The 17,494-nt window shown below is 43.3% G+C and overlaps 1 protein-coding gene across 1 annotated transcript; it reads left to right on the top strand.

Annotated features, from left to right (window-relative positions):
* Window positions 1-1,447: 1,447 nt before the first annotated feature.
* Window positions 1,448-16,771, top strand: LOC306757401 (metabotropic glutamate receptor 6-like; the record flags this gene model as incomplete). The annotated part of the gene is made up of 9 exons (XM_079242443.1): window positions 1,448-1,673; window positions 3,374-3,509; window positions 3,614-3,768; window positions 4,080-4,220; window positions 4,307-4,507; window positions 5,064-5,203; window positions 9,838-10,461; window positions 10,527-10,838; window positions 16,532-16,771. 9 exons carry the CDS (start codon window positions 1,448-1,450, stop codon window positions 16,769-16,771), a joined length of 2,175 nt encoding a protein of 724 aa, XP_079098569.1.
* Window positions 16,772-17,494: the final 723 nt, after the last annotated feature.

Consider the following 17,494-nt stretch of genomic DNA (forward strand, 5'->3'; position numbering starts at 1 on the left):
CTCACAATTGAACTAATCTCCCAAAACACATGCATCTTTTTACATAAAGCTTTCATAAAGACTCCAGGAATTATTTGGTCGTACAAGGTCATGACTGACAGACAAATGAAATGTTTGGATTTGCTTTTTGTCCCGCATCAACGCTGCCGCACTATCACCGGGTTTGGGTAAATAAAATAAGCAAATCTAAAATCCACTTTGTGTCTCGGAAACCACAACAGACCCGTTAGTCCGGTTCAGATTAAATGAGTGGGTTTTGAAATAGTCTAAAAAAAAGCACTAAGTGAATGAACTGAGGCTGAAAATAATCGGTTGTGACCTTTTCCCCAATAACACCAATGTCCTGCATGTAATCACAGAAAACCTAACAACTCAAGACTGATGTTGGGCCGCAATTCCCCCCTTCTCAAGCCCATCTTTTTGTGGATTTTAATGCATGCAGCCATGTTTGCTGCAGGCGCTTCATCTTCTGAAAGCTTTAAGTCCAGACTAGATTACAAAAGCATATTTATGTTACACATACAGCCAATTGATTTTAGCAAGTGAATGGGAACAGATGCCTCTGTGGGATTAATTTACAGAGGATTATGTGTTGTCTTGTTCATTATTAATTTGTGTGCAAACATGTGAGTCCGTTCTGGTTCTGAGAAAGACTCCTATAAGATGCTACGGGACGCTTCGCTCCATGGACCGAGCGCTCTCACTGTTTGGCCGAAATCACCCCCGGTTGGGGATGTGGACTGGAATATGGAGGCTGAGTAGGAAAACTCAGCATGATGGGGTTGAAACAGAGAAGCATTTTTAAGCTGCGTGTCGCCATCAGAATTAAATATATTGTATGGCTTACAGCTGAGAAATGCTAACCTTTTTCTAGTCTCTTGATCTCTGTCTCTCCCGCTGTGCTTAACATAATTTGCCTAAAACCCCTATAATCCACACAGATAATCTGTGAAATGGTTCTCGCTCCTCTCTCCTTTCCCTTCACCACCCCTTGTGTCTACCTTTTTTCTCTTCGTCCCCACCAGAGAGCCCGACGTTAAGCCATGCTGGGCACCAGCTTTAGCAGGTTCAGGGTTGACACTGTGTCATAAAAGAAGCAGCACACTCGTAAATTAATCTCCTCAGCATTTTTACCTCCTAAACAAATGCTTTTACAGATGCGGCTTGCTGCGCTTTTTCACTTCACTGTGTCCTCTTCCCTGTTTCAGTTCAAGAGTTGAGCACAGTCCAAGTTTGCCAGTTTAATGCACAAGGCAGCGTAAATGTGGAAAGCCTCCATTTAGACTGTTAAGGGTTTGTCTGAGTAAGTGGTGCATCATCCTCTGACATGCTTCATTGCCTCCTCCTGTCATGCCTTTTACCTTTTCATTCTCATATTGGCCTAATAATCAGAGCTGCTCATGTTTTCCACTTGACCCGATCCTTTCGTCACCACTGACCCATCCGCATGTCTCAGATCCCCCAGATCAGCTATGCCTCCACTGCCCCAGAGCTGAGCGACAAGAGCCGCTATGAGTTCTTCTCCCGTGTGGTGCCTCCTGACTCCTACCAGGCCCAGGCCATGGTGGACATAGTCAAAGCCATGGGCTGGAACTACGTCTCCACGCTGGCCTCTGAGGGAAACTATGGCGAGAGCGGCGTGGACGCCTTCCTACAGATATCCAGAGAAGCAGGTTGGATCTCCAGCTGTATGAATGTAAATTCGCTGCTGCGACAATGAGGGATTACTCATCAAGCTGCACTGTTCTCGCTCATTAAAAGACTAAAATAGCAAAGAGCAATCCTTTAATACTTAAAGACTAACGAGGCAGCCCATCATATAGGTTTAAAAGCACAAATGCTGCAACTATAATTTAGATTTAATATCATCAAAACTCATCAATGATTGGCGATACAGGACGTCACATTGAATCACTTGCAAAGGCCATTCCTCTGCTTTCGTATAGATTCATTTAAATCAAATTCAAAGAACTTTATTTATTCCTGATGGGCAGTTTTCTTTGCAATCGCTCCATACAAAAGATGAAATGATAAAAATATTCAGGATGTGTTCGCAGCTAAAAAAAAAAAAAAAAGGAGACAATCAGGGAGTTTTTCATCTCATCAATGCACTGAATAAAAATAAACACATAGATTAAAAGCTAAATGGATCATTTGGATGATAATATATTATTTACAGACATTTGTCATCTCAAGTTAATCAATCTGAAAACGTCACCATGAGGTTTACTTTTGTATTTTTTTAAAAAAAGGAAACATCTTTGATTAAATGGTTGAAAAAAGTAATTAAACTGGGCGCAGCTTCAGTCGTACTGGGTTTAAATCTGTTGGATCCAAAGCATTGTACTTACAGAACAGTAGCATGTTAGCAAAGCCATAGTGAGCGTGTTAGCATGAGTCTCAAAGCTCCTTCTGTGACTATTTTCTCTTTGTCTTGAATTTTTAATTCACACTACACAGTGTAAGATCTTGTTATGCACAGTTTAACAGCCATGCTTTTCACTCAGTGACTGTAGATAGACACTTTACATGAAATATGTCCATGCCGTGTCATTTACCATCTGCATCGTCATAGCTAGCACATTAGCATTCTGAAATTAAGCTAATAATCCTGAAGAAGAACATGCTTTCACGATGACACTGTAAAAGTATGTCATAAGAATGATTTTATCCTTGTTTTAAACAGTTTTTAAGGTTTCTATAACATAAAAAATAAGTGTTTTTATGCAGTGGTGAATGATAATTGAAATGTGCTTTACTACCAATATATGTAGATGGGTGCTTCAATACTCTGGACTTGACACTTTGATATCTGCTAGTCAAAATATCGGATTTGATACTTTTTGAAAGAATAAATACCGTTCTGATGATACAAAACATGACACTTGTTTTCTGTGAGTTTAAGGCAAATCCCAGAAATCCCAGTAACTCTGGTTCCTTTGAGTTATATGATCATTTTAGCCACTCAGATGATACTGGTGCTTTTGTTTTGATATTCAATTGGTTTAAAACGTATTACATTTGATTAAATTAATCATATTACTACTGTATATCCTAAATTGTTATTTTCCATTAAATGAATGTAATAATTTTAAACAGAAGTTTGGTTATTTTAACATTTTAAAAAGATTTATTTTAGCTTATTTTTGTTTAATGTACTCATCAGTATAATTTACTATTGTTTTAAAAGTTTCTTTCAAGTATTGATTTGTTTTTATATTCCACATTTCTCTTGCATTAACGATATTAATGCACACTGTCAGGGACACAAAGTATCAACATCTGTGTCGATATGAACTAAAAAGTATCACAAACTCATGGTATCGACAGAAAACTTTTGGCATCTGTCCCTGACATGATGTGTTTCTCACAGGAGGACTGTGCATTGCGCAGTCCATTAGGATCCCCAGAGAGCCCAGACCAGGAGAGTTTGACAAAGTAATCAAGAGACTGATGGAGACCTCTAATGCTCGGGGGGTCATTATCTTTGCCAACGAGGACGATATAAAGTGAGTTCAGCTCTACAGCATGACACATATGAAAATAAAGAAAAGCAAACACTGCACAAAGATTTGGTTTATATTCAAAAGTTTTGTTTCATGTGTTGTTTCAGACGGGTGTTGCAGGCTGCAAAAAAAGCCAACCTGACAGGGCACTTCCTGTTTGTTGGATCTGACAGTTGGGGGGCTAAAAACTCCCCCATTGAAGACCAGGAAGACGTGGCTGAGGGTGCTGTGACTATCCTTCCCAAAAGAGCCTCCATCGATGGTAGAACATTGTTTTAAATCTCTTTATTACATCTCGGAGTGCAGCAGGAATGTTTTTAAAAAGCATGCAACACACAATGACAGACCAGTCAAATAATAAATCAATAAAAATTAATGATTAATATGTCTGATAAACCTCTGATTTGATGTATAAATTAAGCCATCACTGTATTTTCTTGTGTAAAAAATATGTTTTTTTACATTTTAGTACATGGCTACTCCCAATATGTCGAACCCTCATGTTTTATCAGATATGCATCATGACTATCGTCCACATTGTCAGCCTGACGTGAATGTGAAATGTTTATTTAGGGTTCGATCAGTACTTCACTTCGAGGTCTCTAGAAAACAACAGAAGAAACATCTGGTTTGCAGAATTCTGGGAGGACGACTTCAAGTGCAAACTGACTCGACCCGGCATCAAATACGAGCCCGGTAGAAGGAAATGTACAGGTGGGGGAACTTCGCCATAACCGATTGGTTTGCTCTGAGTTTGTCTTCCTCCCCATCAGCTTGTATGGCATTTCTCCCTTTTCCAGGTGAGGAGAGGATTAGTCGGGACTCTCAGTACGAGCAGGAGGGCAAGGTGCAGTTTGTGATCGATGCAGTGTATGCCATGGCCCACGCCTTGCACAGCATGCACATAGACCTCTGTCCCGGTTCCATGGGAGTCTGTGAGAAAATGGACCCTGTGGAAGGACGGATGCTCCTCAAGTACATTCACTCTGTGAACTTCAACGGTGAGATTAAACTGCTCTACCTTCCTCATCTAACACACGATAACGTGGCTAAAATAAGGGACTTTCATATTGTTTGAGAAAAGCTTATTTAAAAGAGAAAAAGGCAGAAAAGGGAGGGCAGCTTGAAGATCTTTCTGGTAATGTACCGAACTGGAGAAAACAGCACATCCTCTCCCTAGGGCTGCCTCCTCGTTCTTCTCTGTAAAGAAAGTTCCTGCTTTTCAACCTTGCCTTTCATAAAAAGGTTTGAAAAAGGGTTTTATGAAAGCATCCTATTTACTGCTCTCCTCCTGCTGGATGACCTTGGCTTGTATGGAAGATTTTCTGATTGAGCGCCTGCAGGGACCTGAGAGGAACATTCAATCATGTTAGGGCAGCAGAGCAGAGTGCACATGTGCAGGAGAGCCCTGACTAAAGAGCATCCTGCACTCAGCTTTCACATGATTGCACAAGACTGAAGTAAGCAAGGGGCAGTCAACAGCGTAGGCGAACACGGTCTCGTCTGTCTCGCTTTCTGTTGGGTGCAGACTGTTTTAATATGGTTTCCATTAAACAGGAAGCGCAGGCACTGGGGTGATGTTTAATGAGAACGGAGATGCACCTGGCCGGTACGACATCTTCCAGTACCAAATGTCCAACGTCAGCAACCCCGGCTACAGGGTCATCGGTCAATGGACAAATCACCTGCGACTCAATGTAAATATCTGCATGTGAAAAAAAAAATCACTTTATTTGGTCTTTTAAACTCTAAACCTGAATTTTTCTGCACATAGACCAACAAAGTTTTTGTTTTTTTTTGTTTTTTTTTTAAATAAAAGCACCGACTTCAAGGCTTTTCTCCTCACCCACTCAGCAATTCAGTTGCAAAGTTGTGACAAAACAACTTAACTGGAATCTGGATTTAGTGTAAAGACTGAAGGTTAAAAGCTGCTTTTACAGCTGCAGCTTCTATCAACAAACATCTTATCTATGTGGAAGTTTTGTGTGTTAAGAAAAGGTCTTTCTAGACGACAACTGGCAAAATAATGCAACATATTCAGCGTCTTCAAAAAAGACATGTTTAATGTTTCTGGTTAAATCGTGTTCTCTATAAAAATTTAATGTAAAATAGCCGGACAAGCTTCTTTGACAGTCTTTTGTCAGAGGTTTCCTTCCTTTGTTTCAACGTATTAGCTAGCATCCTGCTAAATTAGCCTTCTTCTAAGGCTGAAAGGACGATGCGCAGATATTGTTCACGACTTCATGAGAAAAACAAATGCTCACAAATTGTTTTACAATTATTATTTAACAAAAGACAAATAAATTCTTAATGCAGATGACAGTAATATCAAGTGTCACAAAGTGAATATTAATTCAAATGCTCACAAATGTAATAATCTTTATTTTTCAAAAAGAAAAAACATTTCTCTATTTTAGTCAGTGTGTTTTTTCAAGGCTTTGCTTGGAAGGTAGCTGAAGACGAGTCTGATGGATTGATTATGAACCTGTAAGTGTTTTGGGGATAAAGACGTCTTTTTTTGTAGAGAGCGTAACAGGACAACCAAACAGCATTGTGGGAAAGTGAATCAGGATTAGTCCACCATAAAACACAATTTAGTGTCACAATATTTCTTCTAGTTTCCCAACTGATTTATCAAAAGTTTGCCATGTTTACTCCTGATACAAGCAGCACCTATAAAAGTTCAAACGCGATGTTCTGTGACAGAACAAAAGAAATGAGTTCTATCCATCTTTTTCAAGTGAACTGAAAGTATTTGTACATGTTTTTTTATTTATTTATTATAATCAATATGTAAACATATTTCATATTTCTATATTAGTAAACCCTCCCGTGGGCTCACCATCTGCGGGAGGAGCCGTAGGGGTCGGGTGCAATGTGAGCTGGGCGGCAGCAAGGGGCGGGGACCCTGGCGGTCCGATCCCCGGCTGCAGAAGCTGGCTCTAGGGACGTGGAACGTCACCTCTCTGGTGGGGAAGGAGCCTGAGCTGGTGCGCGAGGTTGAGCGGTTCCGACTAGATATAGTTGGACTCACCTCGACGCATGGCTTGGGCTCTGGAACCAGTACCCTCGAGAGGGGCTGGACCTTCTTCCACTCTGGAGTTGCTCATGGTGAGAGGCGCCGAGCAGGTGTGGGCATTCTCATCAGCCCCCAGCTTGGTGCCTGCACGTTGGGGTTTACCCCGGTGGATGAAAGGGTAGTTTCCCTCCGCCTCCGGGTGGGGGGACGGGTCCTGACTGTTGTCTGTGCTTATGCACCGAACAGCAGTTCAGAGTACCCACCCTTTCTGGGGTCCTTGGAGGGAGTGCTGGAGGGTGCTCCTTCTGGAGACTCCATTGTTCTGCTGGGGGACTTCAATGCTCACGTGGGCAATGACAGTGAGACCTGGAGGGGAGTGATTGGGAGGCATGGTCCCCCCCCTCTGAACCCAAATGGTGTTTTGTTATTGGACTTCTGTGCTCGTCATGGATTGTCTATAACGAACACCATGTTCCAGCATAAGAGTGTCCATATGTACACCTGGCATCAGGATTCCCTGGGCCGCAGTTCAATGATCGACTTTGTAGTCGTATCGTCGGACCTGCGGCCACATGCCTTGGACACTCGGGTGAAGAGGGGGGCGGAGCTGTCAACTGATCACCACCTGGTGGTGAGTTGGCTCAGATGGTGGGGGAGGAAGCCGGTCAGAGCTGGCAGGCCCAAACGTGTTGTGAGGGTCTGCTGGGAACGTCTGGCTGAGTCCCCTGTCAGAGCGAGCTTCAACTCCCACCTTCAGCAGAGCTTCGAACATGTCCCGGGTGAGGCGGGGGACATTGAGTCCGAATGGGCTGTGTTCCGTGCCTCTATTGCTGAGGCGGCCAGCCGGAGCTGTGGCTGCAAGGTCGTTGGTGCCTGTCGTGGCGGTAATCCCAGGACTCGTTGGTGGACACCAGCAGTGAGGGATGCCGTCAAGCTGAAGAAGGAGTCCTATCGGGCCTTCTTGGCCTGTGGGACTCTGGAGGCAGCTGATGGGTACCGGCGGGCTAAGCGGCATGCGGCTTCGGCCGTTGCCGAGGCAAAAACTCGGGCATGGGAGGAGTTCGGCGAGGCCATGGAGAAAGACTTCCGGACGGCTTCGAGGCGGTTCTGGTCCACCATCCGGCGGCTCAGGGGGGGGAAGCAGTGCTCCATCAATACTGTGTACAGTGGAGATGGGGTGCTGCTGACCTCAACTTGGGACGTTGTGGGTCGGTGGAGGGAATACTTCGAAGACCTCCTCAATCCTACCAACACGTCTTCCCATGAGGGAGCAGAGCTGGTGGACTCTCCTATCTCTGGGGCTGAAGTCGCTGAGGTGGTCAAAAAGCTCCTTGGCGGCAAGGCCCCAGGGGTGGATGAGATCCGCCCGGAGTTCCTTAAGGCTCTGGATGCTATGGGGCTGTCCTGGCTGACACGCCTCTGCGGCATCGCGTGGACATCGGGGGCAGTACCGCTGGATTGGCAGACTGGGGTGGTGGTCCCCCTTTTTAAGAAGGGGGACCGGAGGGTGTGTTCCAATTACAGGGGAATCACACTCCTCAGCCTCCCTGGTAAGGTCTATTCAGGGGTCCTGGAGAGGAGGGTCCGCCGGATAGTCGAATCCCGGATTGAGGAGGAGCAGTGTGGTTTTCGTCCTGGTCGCGGAACAGTGGACCAGCTCTATACCCTCTCTGGGGTCCTGGGGGGGGCATGGGAGTTTGCCCAACCAGTCTACATGTGCTTTGTGGACCTGGAGAAGGCATTCGACCGTGTCCCCCGGGGGCTCCTGTGGGGGGTACTCCGGGAGTATGGGGTACCGGACCCCCTTGTACGAGCTGTCCGGTCCCTGTACGACAGGTGTCAGAGCTTGGTCCGCATTGCCGGTAGTAAGTCGGATTCGTTTCCGGTGAGGGTTGGACTCCGCCAAGGCTGCCCTTTATCACCGATTCTGTTCATAACTTATATGGACAGAATTTCTAGGCGCAGCCGAGGGGTTGAGGGGATCCGACTTGGTGGCCTCAGGATTGGGTCCCTGCTTTTTGCGGATGATGTGGTCCTGTTGGCTTCATCTGGTCGTGATCTCCAGCTCTCGCTTGAGCGATTCGCGGCCGAGTGTGAAGCGGCTGGGATGAGAATCAGCACCTCAAAATCTGAGACCATGGTCCTCAGCCGGAATAGGGTGGATTGCCCTCTCCAGGTCGGGAGTCAGGTCCTGCCTCAAGTGGAGGAGTTTAAATATCTCGGGGTCTTGTTCACGAGTGAGGGAAGGATGGAGCGTGAGATCGACAGACGGATCGGTGCGGCGTCTGCAGTAATGCGGGCTCTGCGCCGGTCTGTCGTGGTGAAGAAGGAGCTGAGCCAGAAGGCGAAGCTCTCGATTTATCAGTCGATCTACGTTCCTACCCTCACCTATGGTCATGAGCTGTGGGTCGTGACCGAAAGAACGAGATCTCGTATACAGGCAGCTGAAATGAGTTTCCTCCGCAGGGTGGCCGGGCTCTCCCTTAGAGATAGGGTGAGGAGCTCGGTCATCCGGGAGGGGCTCAGAGTAGAGCCGCTGCTCCTTCGCATCGAGAGGAACCAGTTGAGGTGGCTCGGGCATCTGGTCAGGATGCCTCCTGGACGCCTCCCTGGTGAGGTGTTCCAGGCACGTCCCTCGGGGAGGAGTCCCGGGGAAGACCCAGGACACGCTGGAGGGATTACATCTCTCGGCTGGCCTGGGAACGCCTCGGGATCCCCCCCGCAGAGTTGGCAAATGTGGCTGGGGAGAGGGAAGTCTGGGGTTCCCTGCTTAGGCTGCTGCCCCCGCGACCCGACCCCGGATAAGCGGCAGAAGATGGATGGATGGATGGATATATTAGTAAACTAACATTTTTTGGCTATAAATATAGATTTTTATAAAATAACTGAGCAGTTTTCTGTTTTTCTTTTAAGGCTGTGAGCATTTGTTGTGTGAACAAATATAGAAGCGAAAAGGATACATCTAGCTAGCGTACATTATCATGCTAATGTAAGCTAGTAATGTCATTACAAATTTAAAAATGATTGAACGAATGAAAGAATGAATGAATGTTGTAACTTTTAAAAGTTAAATATATTGTTTTAAAAGTTATCCCAATTTTAAAAGTTAGCCCAGATGTTTTTTCCCATCCTCTTTATACTAAGTTAACTAATTTTAGCAAAGTTGTTAGCATTCATGTTGGTATAACTTTCCAAAAAAGTGACCTTATTGCATATAAATTCACATTTGTGTCATGCTTTCATTAGAGCCATTTTTTTAAAGATATTTGTCAACTAGCAATCGCATGCTAAGCTAATGTGTGTCAATCCCAGGTGGAAGAGATGCAGTGGTCAGGAGGTGACCGCATGATCCCAGAGTCGGTGTGCAGCTTCCCCTGTGAGCCTGGCGAGAGAAAGAAGATGGTGAAAGGTGTTCCCTGCTGCTGGCACTGTGAGCTTTGTGATGGTTACCAGTACCAGCTGGATGAATTCACTTGTGACATGTGCCCTTTCGACATGAGGCCCTTTAAGAACCGAACGGGCTGTCGGCCCACACCCATCATCAAGCTGGAGTGGAGCTCTCCTTGGGCCATCATCCCCGTCTTCCTGGCTATACTGGGCATCCTGGCCACCACCGGAGTCATTGCCACATTCATCCGATTCAATGACACACCCATTGTTCGGGCCTCTGGCAGAGAGCTCAGCTATGTCTTACTGACGGGCATCTTCCTCATCTACCTCATCACCTTCCTCATGATTGCAGAGCCCAGTGTGGCCGTGTGCGCCTTCCGCAGATTGCTGTTGGGGCTTGGCATGTGCATCAGCTACGCCGCCATGCTCACCAAGACTAACCGCATCTACCGCATCTTCGAACAGGGCAAAAAGTCCGTCACACCTCCCAAGTTCATCAGCCCCACTTCCCAGCTGATTATTACCTTCATTCTCATCTCAGTGCAGGTAGGCTTGTGAATGCATCACTTCGAAGGTTACTCTTTAGTGGCCTAAAGCTCTTTCCTCTACAGGTACTAGCGGTGTTCATCTGGTTTGCCGTGGTGCCCCCTCACACCATCATCGACTATGAGGAGCAGAAGCCTCCAAACCCAGAGTTCGCTCGAGGAATCCTCAAGTGCGACATGTCCGACCTGTCCCTCATATTGTGTCTGAGCTACAGTATTGTGTTGATGATCACATGCACGGTGTACGCAATAAAAAGCAGAGGAGTTCCTGAGAACTTCAACGAGGCCAAGCCGATCGGCTTCACCATGTACACCACCTGCATCATCTGGCTGGCCTTCGTGCCCATCTTCTTTGGGACGGCGCAGTCTACGGAGAAGGTAGGAAATCCAACGGTTACACAGGTTTTACTCGTCACCAGAGCCAAAGTGGCCACAGATATGGCCTGTACCAAGAGCTGGCTCTGTTGGTCACCACCAAGCTTCCGATTAGCCGATTTACAACAGAACTTATTATTTTAACTTCAATATTGAGATTGCTTTCAGGCTTACATGAAGAACACATATAGACCTCGACAATGGAAGGTTTTATACCTTTTGGGTCTATTTGGGATGTATTTTTTATACTTTGGGGTTTTGATTTGATTTAGCAAAACACTTAAATCAACAACTGTTACAGAAATGAAGAAATAGGCCGATGCTAATATACTAGCATCTGAAATACTCGCGAAATCCTGTCAAAAGGAAAGGCATCGGGATTATTCTCAGATATTTCTGTCTAAACACGGAGCCTCTGTGACCTGTAGGTTTCTGAAGAGCTGATTCCCATCCCATCGTTCCCATCGTCGCCCACTTGGCGGCGTCACGCAGGCCGTCTCTCTCGGAAAATACAAAAACGGACAAAGAGGTCGAGCTGAGAGGGGGGCTTTGAGCGTGGGGGTGGATGATTGCCGTTTATTGAACTTTGACCTGTTTGCAGAGAGCTAACCAGCTAGCGGAAGTAGATAGAAGAGATAGAAGTAGATTTGTCATTTTCAAAATGCACAAAAAAAAGTTTATGATTAAAAACAAAAAGTCAAATAAAAATTCAGGAGCAACAAACAGACAACCCATATTTACTAAATTAGACTAAAATAGAAGTTCTATGTGAAATTAAGAATCAACTCTTCTAAAGAAGCAAAGTGAAAATAACCAAATGTTTAAAAAGAGCTGAATTTCCATCAATACATATGATGCATTTCAGCTGTCTTTGGAACTCAGAAGTCTTACGTGACCCCAAAATTCCAGATTTCAACATGGTGCTCCCAGTTCCACCCTGGAGTCCATCGCTGTCCCTATTTCAGACTCATTTTCATCGTTTTGTGTGTGTTAAGTTTCTGGTGTGAACAGCAGTGAGTTGTTATTGATAAGAAGGCTGTTCATGAAAAAACAACTCATGCTGTGGTCTATTAATCATAATCAACTAAATTGTTTGGAGTTGTCATGGTGCACATTATAACTACGGGTTTGATTTTCTTCTTTTAAACTCTGATTTGGTGCAACTGGAGCACAAACTGCCTCAAAATGTTGTCAGAAAATCTCAACTGTTATAAGACAATTCAGCGCACCATTACAACTTCAAAAATAAAAGTTAAAAGTCTGCCCTACAGCATCTGGTTTGTCCCTTCTGAGCTACTATAGTAACACAGGGGAGAGGAGGTGACCGTGATAAATTCCTCTGAGTTTTTATGGCATTCTTTGCAGTTTATTACAATAGATTAGCTTAAATGTTGCACTGTTGTACAGTAAAACAAACTACTACATTTCAGTAGAAAATTATCTGTTTTGTGTTTTACTCCACAACAGGATGGTGTTAAGTCTGGTTAGTATAAAGCAAATATTTCATTTGCACAACAGTACAGAGTAATAATAATAATAATTCACTGTGGTACTTAAGTCTAGCTTTTATATCATTCTTGTAAAACCTGATGCAAAATAAGAGCAATAAATGGAAAACACTGTTAAAACAGAAAGAAATTGTGCAAGATATCTTTATTAATTTCTGACTTAGTTTGCAGATTATAATGAAAACTTGATCATATTACTAAAATGGAAAGAAACCACGTCAAAGAACCACAAAGCTTTGCATTTCTACGGTGGCCCTGAAGTGCAAACTACATCTACGAATTAAAAAAAGAAATTACAAATTTTTTTTTTTTTTAATTTAATGTTAAAATTACCTTAAAAAAATAAATTATTTAAAATAAAAATAATCTAAAAATAAACATAACATAAAAAATAAACATAAAAAAAGGAAAGCCAGACTAATTAAATAAAATAATAATAAATTAAAGCCGCAAGCGGCATCCATCGGGTCCTCACCTCATGCCGAACCCTCCACCCGAACTCGTCACAAAGCTTCCGGGTGGATGTGAAGTCAAAGGTACAAATCCCACACTAGTTTGTTAAAAAATAATGCACACACAGTGCTAAATGGGCGTACACGCCAAGATGGCGGACACCCCGTTGCCATGGTAACAGGTGGTCAATGCACTTTTTTACCCGCCTTGGGTTGTTACACATGTGTGTCGAATTTCGTAGCCCTACGTTAAAGTAGACGATCGGGCCCCAAGGGCCCCCCCCCGAAAATGTGCCACCCTCACAATACATATTAAAATATGTGAAGGACCTACCAAATATGAATGCTTTCCACTTTGGTGCAGATCGGATGCATTTCTGCGAAGATATGAGTAAACCGTGTTTCATGGCGAGGAGGATTTTTTTTCAAGATGGCGGACACACCGTAGCCATAACAGGTGCTTAATTGAGTTTTATACTTGTCTAGGGTTTATACACGTGTGCCGAATTTTGTAGCCCTAGCTCAAAGTAGACGATCGGGCCCCTAGGAGCCCCCCCAAAATGTGCCCCCCCCCCCAATACATATTACAATGCGTGAAGGACCTACCAAATATAAATTATTTTAATTTTGGTTCCGATCGGATGTATTTCTGCAAAGATATGAGTGAACCATGTTTCATGGCGAGAACGCATTTTTCCATGGGTTGCCACGGTAACACGCTTTCGCCTATCAGAAAGATTTGAATAACTTTTTGTCCCCATCTTGTCACGAAGCTCCATGGCGAATGTGGAGCCAATAGCATGAATCCCCTCAGACTAGTTCGTTCAAATGCGATGCGCCCAAATTGAAAAAACGGGTAAAAAAATGGCTGCAAACGTCAAGAAGGCGGACAGCCCGCTGAATTTCGTCGACCTACGTCAAACTAAACTTTTTTGACCCCATTCTAGGTGCCATTTTTGGCGTTTCTAGGGGGCGCTGTCGAGGAATTTTTGCATTGGCGTGCATACAAACGCCAGATTATTGCAATTTTCGCCGGACGTGAGATGTGTGCCAAGTTTCGCAACTTTTCACGGGGTCTAAGGAGGTCAAAATTGAGTGAGTTGTGCTTAGAACACGAATAATATAGAAGAATAAACATTACAATAACAATAGGGCCCTGCCATACTTCGGACCCTAAAAAAGACACCCTGCAGTCCAATCAGCAGCTCCTCGTATCGGTAGCAACATCTTCTGTTTTAAACTGCTGCGTCCTTCAGTTCTTCGTTGTTTTGCAGTTCAGCCCCACTGATCATATCAGAGACAGATCAGTACTTTTCAGCTCTGAAATAGATTTGATCAGGGAGTAAATCAAAAATAATAAATAAATCCATCAACACAACATTTCTATCAGTCGTTGAGTAATAAGAGCTGCTGCTGCTCTGTCCGTGTGCAGGAGGGCAGTAAAACCGAGACGACTCGCATGACGCAGACACGAAAACACGCGAGTAAAAGCAACCCTGCAGATGTTATAAGTGAAATCTGTCATGTCATATTTGCTTCCTGCTGTACTCGCCGGACATCCTGTTTCCACTGTTTTTCTCTGTGTTTCCACGGAGACTTTCATGTAGCTTGTGGGCGACTTTCTGCTGTCACAAAGTACGAGACCGTATGGGGGGGGGGGTGAAGAATACAGATAGGCTTTGACTAATAGAGTGTTGCATTATGACTCAGTCAGGCTGAAACAATTAAAGCCCGAGGTGCTTTTAGAGTCTTTTAACCTCTGAATGGAAATGAAGTGAATTAAAGGTCAGAAGAGCTGAGGGGGCGAAAAAGGACCCCCCCACAGAACAATTTGACTATCCCATTCAATTAATCATCACTTAGGAATTCAGCTAAAAATAGACGGGAACTTTTGTCTGGCTGGTGAAAGCCGAGGCTGTTTGTGCAGAGTGTGTGTGAGGAGGTGGTCTACCTGTAAGGAGGCAGCTGCTGCTTGGGACGCTCACACTCAGCCCCCCCTTCACCCCCCCCTTCACCCCCACATCATCACAGAGAAATCAGACAGCATGTGGCTTTCTGTTTTACAGGTTCTGTGTTCAATGTTGGATCTGGATCTTTTTTGGGAGATTTAGTTGTTGCGATAAGAGCAGCGAGCTGGAGATGTGGTCAAAAGCCATAAATAGAAGCTTCTCTTCTGACTACATAAACCAAGGGATAAATCATTCATGGGGGGAAAAACACTGCCGTCTGTGCTTTTATGAAAAGTGTGACAGCCTATTTTCTCCCACCTTGATCACCAGCTGCCTGCTGATTTGCTCCCAGTGCATCAGCGGGTAAATTATAGCAAAGAGTAAAGTAATTTTAGCAAAGACTACAGTAACTTTAGCAAAGAGTAAAGTAATTTTAGCAAAGACTACAGTAATTTTAGCAAAGACTATAGTAATTTTACCAAGTACTAAAGTAATTTTAGCAAAAAGTAATACTAGCAAAGACTACAGTAATTTTAGCAAAAACTACAGTAACTTTAGCAAAGAGTAAAGTAATTTTAGCAAAGATTACAGTAATTTTAGCAAAAACTACAGTAATTTTAGCAAAAACTACAGTAATTTTAGCAAAAACTACAGTAACTTTAGCAGAGTAAAGTAATTTTAGCAAAAACTACAGTAACTTTAGCAAAGAGTAAAGTAATTTTAGCAAAGAGTAAAGTAATACTAGCAAAGACTACAGTAATTTTAGCAAAAACTACAGTAATTTTAGCAAAAACTACAGTAACTTTAGCAAAGAGTAAAGTAATTCTAGCAAAGATTACAGTAATTTTAGCAAAGATTACAGTAATTTTAGCAAAAACTACAGTAACTTTAGCAAAGAGTAAAGTAATTTTAGCAAGTACTAAAGTAATTTTAGCAGAGCGTAAAGTTATACTAGCAAAGACTAAAGTAATTTTAGCAAAGCGTGAAGTAATACTAGAAAAGAGTAAAGTAATTTTAGCAAAGCGTAAAGTAATACTAAAAAAGACTACAGTAATTTTAGCAAGGAGTAAAATAATTTTAGCAAAGAGTAATACTAGCAAAAACTACAGTAATTTTAGCAAAGAGTAAAACAATTATAGCAAAGACTAAAGTAATTTTAGCAAAGCGTAAAGTAATACTAGAAAAGAGTAAAGTAATTTTAGCAAAGCGTAAAGTAATACTAAAAAAGACTACAGTAATTTTAGCAAGGAGTAAAGTAATTTTAGCAAAGAGTAATACTAGCAAAAACTACAGTAATTTTAGCAAAGAGTAAAACAATTATAGCAAAGACTAAAGTAATTTTAGCAAAGCGTAAAGTAATACTAGAAAAGAGTAAAGTAATTTTAGCAAAGCGTAAAGTAATACTAAAAAAGACTACAGTAATTTTAGCAAGGAGTAAAATAATTTTAGCAAAGAGTAATACTAGCAAAAACTACAGTAATTTTAGCAAAGAGTAAAACAATTATAGCAAAGACTAAAGTAATTTTAGCAAAGCGTAAAGTAATACTAGAAAAGAGTAAAGTAATTTTAGCAAAGCGTAAAGTAATACTAAAAAAGACTACAGTAATTTTAGCAAGGAGTAAAGTAATTTTAGCAAAGAGTAATACTAGCAAAAACTACAGTAATTTTAGCAAGGAGTAAAGTAATCCTAGCAAAGAGTAAAGCAATCATAGCAAAGAGTAAAGTAGTACTAGCAAAGACTAAAGTAATTTTTAGCAAAGCTCTGACTCTCCGCGTCTCTCTTGCAGATGTTCATCCAGACCACCACCCTGACGGTGTCCATGAGCCTGAGCGCCACCGTCTCCTTGGGGATGCTCTACATCCCCAAGGTCTACATCATCATCTTCCACCCGGAGCAGAATGTCCAGAAGAGGAAGCGCAGCTTCAAAGCCGTGGCGCAGGCGGCCACCGTGTCCACACACCTGTCCCAGAAGTCCAACGACAAGCAGAACGGCGAGTCCAAGATGGAGCCCGACAGGTCTCAGTGAAGCAGGCTGAAAAATGAGCCACAAATCTGCTTTTAGGTCGTTTCTCACTGGAATCTGCTTCTGAACTGGAACCATGGACCGAAACACCAGCAACAGAGACACTTTAGATAACTCTACACAAAGGAATGACAACTTTGTAGCACACACACACACACACACACACACACGGACTGAGGATGCTGAGCTGACCTCAGGTTGAGTTTTTTTCTTCGTGTAAACGTCCACATAAACACCTCAAACTGACAGAGGTATTGTTAGAGCCAGCAGGGAAACGGTAAAATGCAAACGGCGACCTCTGACCTCCAGGAAAATCAACCAATCACAGGCTCCACAGGCACTGCATGGATTATGTGTTCAATGTAAACATGAATGTTATGAGTTATGGTGTGTAAAGAGGTTGTTGCTACAGTTTGTTTTCATTGCACCGACAGGAGAAACGCACCATGGGGGGGGGGGGGGGTTAGTGATGCATCACAGATCTATAATCTGTCAGGGATCCAACGCTGAATTTAATGGCTGCGAACAGGAAGCAGGCGATTGCGAACAGGATGTTTATTCTCTACCTGGTACTTTTATTCCTCCTCGGTGGAAAACAATGTTTGGCATTTCCCCATATTGTTTGTCAAATTCTCCAAGCGGTCAGATTTATGGGCAACACGTCAGAAATAAAAGCTTTTATCCTCTCGCACGGGAACCTGAGCTCCACGTCTCAGGGTGCTTTTC

The sequence above is a fragment of the Telmatherina bonti genome, assembly GCF_933228915.1.
Source record: "Telmatherina bonti genome assembly, chromosome: 6".
Taxonomy (NCBI): domain Eukaryota; kingdom Metazoa; phylum Chordata; class Actinopteri; order Atheriniformes; family Telmatherinidae; genus Telmatherina; species Telmatherina bonti.